The sequence below is a fragment of the Hordeum vulgare genome, chromosome 2H (genome assembly GCF_904849725.1).
Source record: "Hordeum vulgare subsp. vulgare chromosome 2H, MorexV3_pseudomolecules_assembly, whole genome shotgun sequence".
Taxonomy (NCBI): Eukaryota; Viridiplantae; Streptophyta; class Magnoliopsida; order Poales; family Poaceae; genus Hordeum; species Hordeum vulgare.
In genome coordinates, this window is record NC_058519.1 from 258,167,106 (window position 1) to 258,181,286 (window position 14,181).

At 47.2% G+C, this 14,181-nt stretch overlaps 2 protein-coding genes across 2 annotated transcripts; one reads left to right on the plus strand and one right to left on the minus strand.

Moving 5' to 3' along the window:
- Nucleotides 1-2,625: 2,625 nt before the first annotated feature.
- On the plus strand, nt 2,626-6,074 carry LOC123426027. The gene is made up of 3 exons (XM_045109807.1): nt 2,626-2,866; nt 3,355-3,492; nt 5,833-6,074. Exons 1-3 carry the CDS (start codon nt 2,776-2,778, stop codon nt 5,847-5,849), a joined length of 246 nt encoding a protein of 81 aa, XP_044965742.1. The 5' UTR covers nt 2,626-2,775; the 3' UTR covers nt 5,850-6,074.
- A 121-nt stretch (nt 6,075-6,195) lies between these two features.
- LOC123426026 (LRR receptor-like serine/threonine-protein kinase GSO1) lies at nt 6,196-10,906 on the minus strand. Its single transcript, XM_045109805.1, has 2 exons — nt 7,003-10,906; nt 6,196-6,770 (listed from the first exon to the last, which is right to left on the minus strand). The coding sequence occupies exons 1-2, from the start codon at nt 10,427-10,429 to the stop codon at nt 6,409-6,411; spliced, it is 3,789 nt and encodes a 1,262-aa protein (XP_044965740.1). The 5' UTR covers nt 10,430-10,906; the 3' UTR covers nt 6,196-6,408.
- Between the last annotated feature and the right edge of the window lie 3,275 nt (nt 10,907-14,181).

The window sequence follows — 14,181 nt, forward strand, 5'->3', positions numbered from 1 at the left end:
GTTCGTGTTTTGCATTTTGAGGGGTCCACATATCCATCCTATAGCCATACCTACATTCAACTTTACCTAAAATATTATTTAAGGAGCATTAGTTTAATGATATATATGTTGTTATTTACCAAAATTATTCATGAATTAGATGCACTTTTAGAAACGTCATTCATAAGTACTCTTCTCCGCTCTTCGTTGAAACGATTACTATTGATCTACTTACACGAAGGTGCTACACTCCCCTACGTGTACCATCAATCTTTTAATGAGTTGTATTATGCTGGCCCGCGTGTTGGGGAGCTCCTATTGCGCACCTTGAGCGCCACAGAAGGCAACCGGCGCCCACAACCGCGTCTAGATGGGCCGACCCAAGAACAAGCGCGGCCACAGATGTAAATTAATTGTGTAATTTGTAAAAGAGTTCATCAAACTACAAAAAAAGTTCAGTCAATTTTAAAAATTGTTCACTAATTTTAATAAAAGTTCATAATTTTTGAAAATAAGCTAATCGATTTTGGAAAAATCGTCATTCATTTTTAAAAATAGTTCACAACAAAAACAGTTCAGCGATTTTAAAAAAAGTTCATCGATCTTGGAAAAAAGTTTATCGAATCCGAAAAAAGTTCATCGATGTTGGAAAAAAGATCATGGATCCGAAAAAAGTTCGTCGAATAAAAAAATTAAATTTAAAAAAAACTCATCTATGTTGGAAAAAAGATCATCGATCCAAAAAAAGTTCATCAAATTTTAAAAAGTTAATCGGATTTGAAAAAAAGTTAAGTGATTTTGAAAACGTTCATTGAATTTTCAAAAAGTTAATGTACTTTGAAAAAAGTTCATCAAATTTGAAAAAATGGTCAGCGATTTTGAAAAACGTTCACAGAAATTTAAAAATATTAATGGATTTTGAAAATCGTTCATCCAATTTAAAAAAGTTCACTGATTTTAAAAAACGTTCATCAAATTTAAAAATACTTAACGGATTTTAAAAAATCATGAAATTTAGAAAAAGTTCATAATTTCTTGAAAAAGGTTCATCAAATTTTAAAAAAGTTCATCTAGTTTGAAAAAGAAATTTACGGATTTTAAATAAAAATTGATTGTTTTCTAAAGAACCATCTATTTTTTAAAAAAATCATTAGTTTTTTTAAAAAAATTCATTCAATTTAGAAAAAAAAAGAGGAAAAACATCCGAGAAAGAAAATAAAAATGAAAAACAGAGGAAAAGATATAACAAGAAAAGGTTGGAAAGATGAAATTGAACACGTGAGGTGAATGGAGCCGGTCGGTTTGTGTAGCGAGTGCACTGTGCCCTCGACGAAGTGGTCACACGTTCGAATTGTAGAGCTCGCACATTTTTTGGATTTTAGAAAACAGAAGAAATAAGATAGAATTGGCCGAGCCCAACTAACCCTGATGCAAGCGTCGGTTAACAGAAACAAGAAGAAACCGACGCCTGCAGCGCTGAATAGGAAATGCCCGCGTGCTGTGCCTAAAAGATCAGGCATACCCACTTACCTAAATTGGGCCAGCCTGTGTCAAATATCGTTGGGCTGCATATTTTTGGCTTGTTGGGCTATATTTCTATTGGGTTATCTCATCTCCCCTAATAATAAAGCGCAGCGCTTCTGACGTCCGTCGTCGGTCATTTCATAGAAAAGCCCTCGCAGTTTTAGGTAATTAACCCGCAGTCCAATTTTAAGTCAGAACGAACCGTTTTTTTTTGTCATTTTGCAGAAAAGTCCTCACAATTTTAGATAATCAACCCGCGGTCCATCTTTTAGTCACAGCCGAACCGTTTTTTTTTTGCATTTTTCATAAATACCTGATGTTTTAGGTAATCAATCCGTCGTCTCTATGTAAGTCAGCCGAAACGTTTTTTTGTTTTAACAAAAAAAACCCTGACTTTTTAGTTAATCAATCCATATTTTATCTAAAACAAAATTATTCATATCTTTTAAGCCGTAACTCCGATTTTAATTTGTTATATATGAAATTTGATTGAAAAAATGTGTAGAATCTAAATAGGATGTTATTTTTAGCTGTTGAATACTTTTTAAATATTATTTTTGGTGCAAACTTAATCTGTAGTGCACGGTCCTTTTTTTTTCTCTCTTTCCGACGACCATACGAATTGCAATAAATATCCATTAAATTCAAACCAAATTGAGAGGAAAGAAAACATCGTTAACCACACATGCACACCTTTGAAAAATCTCGTGGAGGGAGAAACAACATATTTCTCATCTTATTCCGAGTGATTGTACATTCAAACACGTTTTCGTTGTGTGAGCACTGAGGCCATCGTCGACAACACAAATGTGATGCCATGTGAAAATATATTGCGTTCAAAGCGTGTGTTATTTTCTCTTTCGTTGCAACGCACGAGTTTTTTTTCTATTAACTCACAAGTATGAAAAATAAGCAAAAGAAGCTAATCTTTTTTCTTTTAGCAAAAAAATAAAAAAAGCTAATCGGGCGATGCCAGCCTGGATGGCTTGCCGCAACCTCAGGGCCGAGCATGTCCCATGACGGACCGTATGCCGGGCACAGCCGTTTAGCACGGGCTATGCTGGCATCCTACTACACACGCTGGTCTGCCAAGCACGGCCTGTTGCTGGATTGAGGCGGCCCATGGGCTTCTCTTTCCGCTCACACTCTTCTTCGCCTCAGCCACCAAGATCCAGTCAGTAATAGGTGCACCTCTCCTCTTGTTCCAGCATCACCAGAACCACGCCGTCCGGTCCACCCCGAGAGGAGAGCGCAGCCACAGGCCACAGCGGCATGCCGGCGACGCCGACCATCATCGGTGCCCTGCTGGGGCTGGGCACCCAGATGTACTCCAACGCCCTCCGGAAGCTCCCCTACATGCGCCGTATGGCCCTTTTCCGATCCATCCCTCCCTGTCCGCCTTCCCCTTTTGTTGATTTCTTGATCTATCCTCACGGTGCATCCTGCCATCCATCCGCAGTCCCGGTTCCTTATATCGTCTGATCTGTAATCATTTATGTGCCTCCAAGTATGTGTTGGTTTGGGCGCCTTTGTTGGCCGTAAGAGCGATAGATTTACGATGTGGTTCTTGATTTGTGTTTAGTGGGTTCTTAGATTGGGATTCAGTCACTACCTTGGCCTTGACAAGACCGAATGGTAGGATTTTCTGTAGAAAGTTCCCGTAATTTTCGATTGCAGTACTACAATATGATACCACCAATTACTGTTTGACTTGATTTATGAACACATACTGTCGAAATATTAGCTCCTTTTGTTCTGATCCCCTCATTTCATTAATTTTGTTATCTGGCTTTGTAACATCCTAGTTGCAGGTTCTATTCCTTCTCATGTGGTTTCCCTTTTTTGTTTTAGATCCCTGGGAGCATGTGCTGGGAATGGGTCTGGGTGTAGTGTTTGTAAACCAACTGGTGAAGTTTGACGAGAAGGTCAAGGTGGACCTTGACAAGATGCTTGAGCGTGCGAAACACGCCAATGAGCAGCGCTACTTTGGTTTGTGCTTATTTCCTCTAACATTTTGGAATCCTGATTATATGCTACTCCCTTCTTCCATGTTTAATTGTTTATAAGGCCCGAGGTGCACACACAATTTTATGGTAAACTTTGGCACATGTTTGCGCAAATGATATTTGGTTTATCTGCAAAAAAGTTATGCCATTACAGGAACATTCTTCAATACGGATCCATGGTATTACTTTTGCGTCATGGGGACCTCGTACTAGTAGTTTAATTGTTGGTCAAGAGGCTCTGAGGATCATTAGTGCTGTTTGAAGAATTGTTATGTTATCACAGCAATAACTTTTATATGCCTTCATGAATTCTAATATGGTGAACTAGTGATCTTTTTACCAATCAGCTTGGTAAACTGTACACTATTGATTCAACCGCTGTTGCTCACAGTAATGATACTAGATTTGCAGAATCACTGAGTGGCATACACAATTAATATGTCACTACTTAAACATGGATGTCTTTTCTTGATTTTGTGTTGATTTTGAATGAAAATTGGTAGCTTATGAGGTAGATTCGCAAAATTTCCTCTTGCCCTTGTTTAAACTGGGAATGGTATATGAATTTGTAAGGTTTCAAAATTCTGGGATTTTTTCATATGACATCAGTCATGAGGGATGTAGGTTGAACTAGCTTTCTGAGTAACATTCAGATCATTTTCCCAAAAACTATAGGCCCCCTCTGTCGAAATCCAATTTGACCCAAGCTGCTACACTGTTTTCACCTGAAATTTAGTAGATAGCAGCGAACCACAGAGGGCTAGGGTTTCTGAAAACTTATCCAGATGGAGCGCAGTGCATAACTTTGAGCCCTACATTTATTTCTTCTGACCACAGAGGGCGAGGATTCATCCTTGTATAGGACATCTGTTTGGCCGTATTGTTGTGTTGTGCATAGTCATCATCTCATATAAGAAGCTTCTGGCAAATAAATAAGATAAATCAATGCACTGTTCATTTGGGGATCTCGGAGAGACCCTGACAGTAATGCATTAGGCAGATCTATCCCCCTGGCTATTAGTAGTACCTTGCAGCAGTGTGGATTTTGCTCTCTGCTACCTTTCATCCCGATTTTCATTCTAATCCAGTGCGTTAGCATGCATTTGTGGACAAGGTTGAGCTATACCTACCTCCTGATTTGATACGTTAGCCATTTTATTTCCAGTTTTCTGTCTTTTCTTATGTTTAATCAAGCCACAAAACTTTATTTTATCTGCCATCACCTGTGATAGTCCTTAATTTCTACTTTGAAGCATAATATTTCTGCTCCTTGCATGCATTTTAGTTCTTAGTGGACTATTGTTTTTTGCAGTCTTTACTAAATTATTGACTACTATAAAAGTTCAATTAGAGAACTACTCCCTCCGTCACAGTTTATAAGGCGTGCACGTGTACCTAGGACGTCAATTTGACTTATATAAAATATATTATTTAACATAAAAATTATATCATTAGAAAATAGGACATCTAAAGTTTCTAATGATATATTTTTTGTAATATATGTCTCTCATTAAGTTGGTTAAATTGACAACCTAGATACACGTGCCGGACTTATAAACTGAAACGGAGGGAGTACTAATAGTCATCTCATTATTTTAGACCCTTGCTCTGTAATGAGGCTCACGGCACATAGGTAATACCTACCATATGTACCCACAAAGTGAATACCGCAACAAGAATCAACATTGCCATTACCTTGTTTGGAGGTAAATCAACCAGATAGGTGGTAGTTTCCCTCCTATCATCTTAGATATGGAGGGAAAAATCATGGATCAAGAAATGGGGATTATGCGGAAACAAAGCAATATGTTGGAAATGTGACTGCCTAATCTCCATTTTCTGTGACTACCTTTTTTATGAAGTACATTTCCATTTGCCGAAACAAATTTGTGAACATATCAGATCAAAACTTGATTGATTCTGTGACTGCCCTTTTTATGAAGTACATTTGCATTTGCATCCTTCTTTATCTTCTAGAACAAATAAGGCGGGAGTTAACACAAAATTATATGCTACAACCATGTTATCTGGCTTCTAGTGGAGGCCTGGATGAACAGTATGAAGAGATTAAGTTTTCTTCTTAAAACTGCCTGACTCTACGAACTCTTCCTGTAGAAATGACCAGAGCAGTTCAATATATTTGATATCCAACAGTTGTAATGCTGAATATTAAATAAATGTTTGTACATGGTTGATAGTGCGACCAAGTAATTTAAGGATAAGCCAAGTAACTTGACAATTTTGTTCACATCAAAAGCTATCTATATACTACTATATATTTGATATTGTTGTGCTCATAGACTTTTGTTCAAATTATTTACAGAGGAAGACGACGATTAGCTATTCAAATTTGTTTGGCGACAACCGGGCTTTCTGCAGTTTGCATTGGTCAGAGAACATCCATGTGTAGTTTCTGTATGAAGACTGTCTCGCGTTTCATCTGCGGTAGTGTAATAAACTGATGTTTTACTATGCTCGGGTTGTCCGGGAGACCATTTACGGTACTTGAATCTGATTGATTACCCTCTCTAAAGCATTTTTATTCAAGTTCAAATGATGACATCATCCATACCCTCTTTTGATTGTGCAAAGCAAATGATCAACTTATCTACCTACCTCATTCTTTTTGGTGTCGCTGCTAGGCAGGACGTTCTTGAGGGATCTCAATGATGACTGGCAAATTTTGTTTTTGAACTATTTTTATTTCTTAGAAATTTGCATCGCTTGTACGCACAATCTCCAAGACCAGTCAAATTCAAAGCTAAGCAATCCAATCAAATCAAAGGGGAAAACCCCAGCTTTTGTTGCCTCTTTTCATGCGAGAAAACCAACCCAAATTAGCTGAAACAAGAAACAGTTGATAAAAATCTCCTAGGACGCCTCCGGTGCCTTTGCAATCTTAGCGCTTCTGCTCTCCGGCTCGGTAGTAGTCGAGGGTAGCGTGGAGCAGCAGATCGGAGATCTGCCGTGCCGTCGGCCTCTCCCCCGGCGCCGGCCTGGTGCACCGTAGCGCCACCTGGAGGACCTCCGCCATGGACGACTCCTCGTGCGGAGCCAGCGGCTTGAGCGCAGGGTCGAACACCTGGTCCGTGGCCGGCGACGGCGCGTCAACCCGGGACTGCACCCATCGCACCATGTCCATGTCCACGTCGCCGCCAAAGGTCTTGTCGGTGGGCAGGAGGCCGGTGACGAGCTCCATGAGCACGATGCCCGTGCTGTACACGTCGCTCTTCTCCGTCGCCTTGAGGCTGTAAGCACATTCTGCACGAACATGCAGATGGTCAGTGATAACTACGACTAGCTACAGCATGCATGCAGATGGTCATATAACTGGGGGCATATGTGCAACTTTTTTTTTTATTTGAACCGGGCAAACCCCTTTCCATTACTTGACATAACGGAAATGCATATGTGCAACTGCCAACTACTCTGTCTCTAAACTAATATAAACTAATATAAGAGCGTTTACGGAGGGAGTAATTTGAGGATTTACCCGGGGCGATGTAGCCGTATGATCCGGCGAAGAGAGAGGCTGACTCGGTGCACTCCTTGCCGCCCCCGTTACGGTGCTCGGCGATGGCCTTGGCGAGGCCGAAGTCGCCGAGGTGCGCCTCCATGTTGCCGTCCAGCAGAACGTTGCTGGACTTGATGTCTCTGTGCACCACCCGCGGCACGCAGTCGTGGTGGAGATACTCCACGCCCTGCACCAGACCCGCCGCCACCTTGAGCCGCGCGTCCCAGCTTAGCACCCGCTTCTTGCCGTCTCCAACGCAGCCGTGAAGCCAGTCGTACAGGCTGCCCTTCTCCATGTACTCGTAGATGAGCATGCTGCCGCCATGCTCGCCTTGGCCGACGAACCCGAGCAGCTTCACCAGGTGGCGGTGCCGGACACGGCCCAGGATCTTCACCTCCCTCGCGAAGCTCTTGTCGTGCAGCAGCATGTCGCTGTCCATGTGAACGAACCTCTTCACCGCCACCGTCTCGCCGGTAGGCAGCTCCGCCCTGTACACCGTCCCCGAGCCCCCGGAGCCGATGGCGAACTGCTCGCTCAAGTTGGCCGTCGCCTCCATGATCGCATCCCACCGGAACTCCCGCCGCGCCGAGCCCTTGATAATGAGCTGCCGGTTCGTGTTGCCCATGCTCGACGAGAACACCGTGCAGTCCACCTCCCCGGACCCGGAGTGCCGCCCGCGCCGCAGCACTGCCATCAGCACAAGCACGATCACTAGGAGCACAATCGTCAGTGTCACTGCCGCGGACACCATCGCGATCGACGCGGAGTGCAGCGTGGATCGGCCACGTCCGCAGCCTCTCAGATGCCCGCCGCAGAGCGCGGCATTGCCGGAGAAGGCGTCCTGCGGCCACCGGGAGAACTCGTCCCCGAGCCTACCATCCAGTTGATTGCTAGACAAGTCCAGCTCCACCAAACTGCTCATCCTGGCCAGCTGCGACGGCACTGTTCCCACCAGTGCATTGTGAGAAAGGTTCAAATCTTCCAGCTTGGAGAGAGAACCAATTGATGCAGGGATTATGCCTACGAGGTTGTTGCTGCTCAAATCCAGCAAGCTCTGCAACTCTTGCATCTTGCCCATGTCAGGTGGGATCGCGCCCGACAGGTGATTCTGCGACAAATTCAACTCATACAGGTTGCTCAGCCTTGCCACGGTTGCCGGTATCGGACCTGACAGCTGGTTCTGCGCCAGATTCAGCACGTTGAGAGAAGCCAACCTACCGATTTCAGCCGGCACCGTTCCATTGATCTGGTTGCCGTCGAGCGACAGCTTCAGGAGCTTGGAGCACTTGGTGAGCTGGACCGGCAATGCGCCGGTGAATTCGTTGGCAGAGAGTGTCAGCTCGCCCAGCTGCGGCAGCGTGCCCAGCCAGGCCGGCACGGAGCCTGACAGCCGGTTGTGGTTGAGGACGATGTGGCTGAGCTGCGTGCACCGCAAGAGTGCGTCCGGGATGATGCCCGTGAGCTCATTGTTTGACACATCCAGCAGCGTCAGCGCGGCGATGCCGCCCAGCGACGGCGGGATCGGCCCGGAGAGGCCGTTGCTCCCGAGGCGAACGCGCTGCAGCGACGACGACCGCCCGAGCTGCGCCGGGATCCCGCCCTCGAACGAGTTGTTGGTGGCGTCGAACGATAGCAGGCTCGCCGAGCCGCAGAGCGGCAGGAGGCTGCCGCCCAGCCGGTTGTGCGCGATGTTCACCCTCGTGATGTTCCGGCACTCGAACATGCCATCCGGGACTACGCCGGACAGCGAGTTGTTGTACAGCATGAACTGCTGGAGCGATTGGAGCTTCTCAAACGTCGCCGGGATTTCACCGGACAGAGCATTGTCCGCCAAGTCGAGAACCTGGAGCTGATGACAGTCGCCGAGCTCCGGCGGAATCAGGCCCGACAGCTCGTTCTGCCGGAGGTGAAGGAAGATCAGTTCGGACAGATTCCCGATGGACGCCGGTATGCTCCCGTTGAACTGGTTCCCAAAGAAGTCGATCATCTGCAAGCTCGAGCACTTCCCGATGGTCTCCGGTATCTCGCCGGAGAACTGGTTCTCGTACAAGTACAGTTCCTGGAGGTTCTTCAGATTGCCGATGGCGTCCGGCAGCTGGCCTGTGAGCTGATTGTGGTACAGTGCAAGGCTAGTGAGCTCAGTGAGGTTAAAGATCTCCGGCGGCAGTCCGCCAGAGAGGCTGTTGTTATTGAGCAGCAGACCCGTCAGGTTCCCGAGCTCGCCGAGCCCGGGCGGGATGGCGCCAGAGAGGCTGTTGTTCGCCAAGTCGAGCTGCGTCAGCGCACGGCACCGCGACAGCCCGTCCGGTATCTCCCCGGTGAGGTTGTTGGTGGAGAGCAGGAGGTGCTCGAGGCTAGTGGATGACTCTTCTTCGTTGCTGCCGCTACACAGGTTGCCCGGAAGGCGGCCGCTGAGGTGGTTGTCGGCGAGCACAAGGAAGTTCAGCTGCGGTAGCCGGCCGAGCTCGGCGGGGAGCCCGCCAGTGAGCATGTTACCGGACAGGTCAATGGTGTGCACGCGAGAGAGCGCGGCGAGAGCGCGCGGCACGCTCCCAGAGAGGCGGTTGTTCATGAGGTTGAGGTACAGGAGCTCGCCCAGAGCGCCGAGCTCCGGCGGTATGGCGCCCTCCAATGAATTGTTCCCGAGGTTGAGCTTCTGGAGGTAGGAGAGCTTCCCAAGCTCCGGCGGTATCTTGCCGGTGAGGTGATTCCCAGCGAGAGCAAGCGCCTCGAGGCTGGCCATGGCGCCGATGTCCGCTGGTATCGGCCCGGAAAGGGAGTTCTCTTGCAGGTTCAAGGCCGTGAGCGCAGCGAGCCTCCCTAGCCCCCCCGGTATCTCTCCGGTCAGGTTGCACGACGCGAGCCCGATCACGGTGAGGTTCCGAAGCTCCCCGAGCGCTTTGGGGATTGGCCCCGACAAGCCAAGGTTGTCGCCGAGGCGCAGCACCTGGAGCGCGGCGAGTCTGCCCAGCGACGCGGGGATCCCGCCGGCGAGCTGGTTGGAGTAGAGCATGAGAAGCTGGAGCCTTTCGAGCCCCCCGAGAGCAGCCGGGATGGGGCCGGTGATGCGGTTGGACGACAGATCGATGACCTCCAGTGCGTCGAGCCGCGCGAGCGCCCCGGGAACCGGCCCGGACAACCCCGCGCCGGACAGGTTGAGGCCGGCTACCCTGAGCCCCGCCGGGTCGCACGTCACGCCGGCCCAGGAACAGAAGCCCGACGAGGCGCCGCCATCGCCGGACCAGCCCTCCAAAACTCCCTCCGGGTCCTCCGCGAACGCGCTCTTCACCTCCAACAGCACGTCGCCATCGTCACCCGCCGCCGCCGCCACACATGTAACCAGAACCAGCAACAGAAGCAGCCACGCGGCCGGAATTACCGAGAACCGCCGCACGGCCCACGCCATTACTCCTGCGCCCGTAATCTGAGTTTCTTGCTGCTAGTACGCGTCAGCTTGTGGGGATCGCGCCCACACGTATGCATCCGGCGATGGTGGATGCGTGCATGGGCGCATCGGTTCCCGCGCGCCTCTGTGGTTGGGAAGTGGAGGGGGAGTTAAATGAGGTGGCCGTAATCTGTGCAGTGTCAGTGCATGGCGTTGTGTGGCCGCCGACCGCGTCGACCTCTAGAAGGAGTTGTTGTGCTTGCTTTGCTCTGCTCTGGGAATGGACTAATGGAGGAGCTCAGAGCTGGATTACAATTTTGGTTGGAGAGAGAGGGAGAGAGAGGCGAGGGGAATTGGCGGTTGGGACCGGAGTGAGTAGAGTAGACTGGGGCCAAGGAAAAGCGGAGGGAGAGATAGAGAGAGAGGGGAGGAGGATGGAGGATGGAGTTCGTAGAAAGAGAGTGGTTGGCGTCCCTTTTATGGGCGATGCGGTTCAGGATCCGCCATGGCCGTGGATTATACTAACTTGTTGGTACGAAAGCAAAACTGGCTCGGGCAGAGGTGGGGTGGGGTGGGGTGGCTTGGGTCGAAAGGTTTTGTTGCTGTCGGGGCTTCGATGGAATGGTTAAGGTTGACGTGCAGCGGATGGAATTAGCAGCGATCGCCCGCTGACTAGTAAGGCCTACGCTACGCAGTACGCACGCATGCAACGGTCTTGTTGCGCAGCCATTGCCAAGCTTGAGCGATGAGCGGCTCTAGTGTATGTACACTATCTTATCTCTCGTTTTAACATCCTTCATGTTGCAGTAGGGTATGTAACATGGACGGCGGTGCGACAAGGTGAAGGCTCAAGGATTTATTTTTCTATCCTATAAATACATGGTATGCTTTTAATTTGTACTCCTAAAAATTACACATGTGAATACTAGTGAATGTCTTTATAAACTTTGTCAACAGCTAAAATACCGTATGATTTCAAGCCATAGAAATAGAATGGATATCATTTCTACCCGCTGAGATGACATGAATGAAAACACACCTTATTTAGAAATTTCCTCATCAGCGTCCCCAATTATAAACACCGAATTAACACAATATGCATGTTTTACCATCCTCCGCTCAAGGCATCTTCAACGCTAACCCGCAAATTTACTTCGGCATCTGTCCACGGAGGGGGCGGATCAGTCCGTACACACTGATGCGAGAGGCCGTCATACAACAATATCCGCATACAATCCAACCACTCGTCAAATCAAATGGAAGAAATTCATGTAAACATGACATATCTCATATAAACTGCAAGATATTCATGCACACACGATGGATTTCATATAAATCGGACGGAATTCATTACATTTCAGGTATACTTTAACTGAAAGCGGAGCTCATCCGACTCTAGAGGTATAATTTTAGAAATACTTCAAACAATCACCTAAACTAAATGATCGTTGGCACGTGTTCCCCATGTTCGTCCATGAGTCCCGAGAACTGAAGCTCAGGCACTTGCCTTCGCGTTCTCCAGTTCGGCATCGACGCTCCCCAGATGTGCCTCCGCAGCCTTCGACACCAACGCTTGAGTGGCTAATCGGCTGGCGATTTTCGGCCTCGCAAGCTTGGTTTCAGCCGGGACGTGTTGAAATATGCCCTAATGGCAATAATAAATGATTATTATTATATTTTCTTGTTCATCATAAATATTTATGATTCATGCAAGAATTGTATTGATCGAAAACTTAAATACATGTGTGGACACATAACATCATTGTGTCTCTAGTAAGCCTCTAATAGACCAGCTTGTTGATCAAAGATGGTTAAGGTTTCCTAACCATAGATATGAGTTGTCATTTGATAACGGGACCACATCGTTAGGAGAATGATGTGATGGATAATCCCAACCGTAAGCTTAGCATATGATTGTGTCATTAAGAATTTAATTGTTATAGCTTTCTTCATGTCAAGTATTTGCTTCTTAGACCATGAGATCGTTGAATTATATCAGAATTGGTATCAAATTGCCGAGGTTCTCCTGATTTCTTCCATATGATTGTATCTGATTTTTTTACATGGAGTTGGTATATAAATTGCCCAGGTTGTCCAAATTTGTCAGAATTTTTGAAGTTACACAAGTATGGTTTTAGTGCTAATCACTAACACTGTTCTCTCTTACACATATTCTGTTTTTTGCTTCCATAGTTTACTTGTTTTGATGATGCTACAAATTATATCAAGGGATATAAGTCATGGAGAAGTTAGAATACAGTACCTTATGCAATAATTAAATATGAATAAATTTACAACAATAACTAAAGTTTATGATTTGCCTATTATACTAATGGATCTTGTCGGAGTCTTGGATCCGCGTCCAAGAAACTCTCTCAAGAACTAGGGTTCGAACACTGGGGGGCTTTGCTTGGCAACCTACGACACGATGACAACTACGACGAGGTCGACAACGAGCTCATTCAATCTCACCGCACACGCCGGGGATGCACGAGCTACCCAGGTTTGGGCCACCGTGCAATGTAATAAACTACTCCTGCGTGTGTTGGATTGCCTTGCAATAGAGGGCTTGTGGCTCTAGGTAAACGAAAAAGTGAGGGGGGGGGGGAATGGGTTGATCCCCTTACATGGAAGTGGCACTGCCCCTCTTGTAGTGCCTTGGTCCTCTTCCCTAAAAATATGAGAGGGAAAGGGTGGCCACAGGGCGGCAATTCAAAGAAGGAAAAAAGCGCAGGCCTATCCTGACTAAAGGTGGTCTTCGCGTGCTAAAGTAGCCATTCTGACGCGCCGGTCAACTTGGTGACGACCTCCATCCTAGCGAGCCGCGTCAGCATGGTCGTCTTTCACCGGAATGACAAGCTTTGGGAACCTCTTTTGGGGGAGGCTGCGAGTTGTGCACTTTAATCACCAAAGAGAAAATCCTTCCTATTCGTGCCTGCTGGTACAACCTCTGTCGTCCTGGTCCGCTCGGGTGCGTCACCCACATGATGGGTAAAATTTCTCCCTAAGTGGTTTTGGTGATTGATGACAATGCGAGTGCGGACTAATCATGTGCATTGAGCATTTCAGATAATTCATGACTAGGCACAAGACGATTCGGTGCCCCTCGGAGTCTTTCAAAGACGGTTGCTTTCTACGTTTCTGTTTGGTGGATTTGAGTAGTAGCAAAGCCATACTATTAAGAGGGGGTCCGCTTCGGAAAGGTTTGGGTGGAATCTACGCGTACACATTTCCATTGCACCACTTTTCCCTTGCTTCAATGGAGCTCCAACATGTTTTCCCTATATGTGCAAAAGGGCCAGCGGTAGTACCGCAGGCACAACGGTAGTACCGCCCGCTCTCTAGGCGGTAGTAGTTTTTTACTACCGCTCCGTCGGACTTTTTACGCATCCTTTTGCCTCAGCTTTGGTAGGCATGGTAGTAATTTATTACTACCATGGTTGGTGAACTACCATGTGGTAGTACCGCTCCTAGCAGCGGTAGTACCGCTCCTGGCAGTGGTAGTACCTCTCCTAGCAATGGTAGTACCGCTCTGCTAGTGCTGTGAGTGGGGGGGGGGTAACGGTTGGATTGTCCCCCACACTATATAAAGGGGTCTTCTTCCCTGAGAAGGTGTCCTCTTACCTTCCCAAGCTCCATTGGTGCTCCAAAGCTCATTCTTGCCCGATCTCTCTCCCTAGCCAATCAAACTTGTTGATTTCCTAGGGATTGGTTGAGAAGGCCCTGATCTACACTTCCACCAAGAGATATTTGATTCCCCCAGTAATCCCTTG

Bases quoted from the DNA above. Each gene is read 5' to 3' on its own strand.
- LOC123426026 (XM_045109805.1), bottom strand. From the start codon at position 10,429: ATGGCGTGGGCCGTGCGGCGGTTCTCGGTAATTCCGGCCGCGTGGCTG. The intron at 6,771-7,002 runs GTAAATCCTCAA...ATGTTCGTGCAG, and splicing joins ATACGGCTACATCGCCCCGG to AATGTGCTTACAGCCTCAAG.
- LOC123426027 (XM_045109807.1), top strand. From the start codon at position 2,776: ATGCCGGCGACGCCGACCATCATCGGTGCCCTGCTGGGGCTGGGCACC. The intron at 2,867-3,354 runs GTATGGCCCTTT...TTTTTGTTTTAG, and splicing joins GAAGCTCCCCTACATGCGCC to ATCCCTGGGAGCATGTGCTG.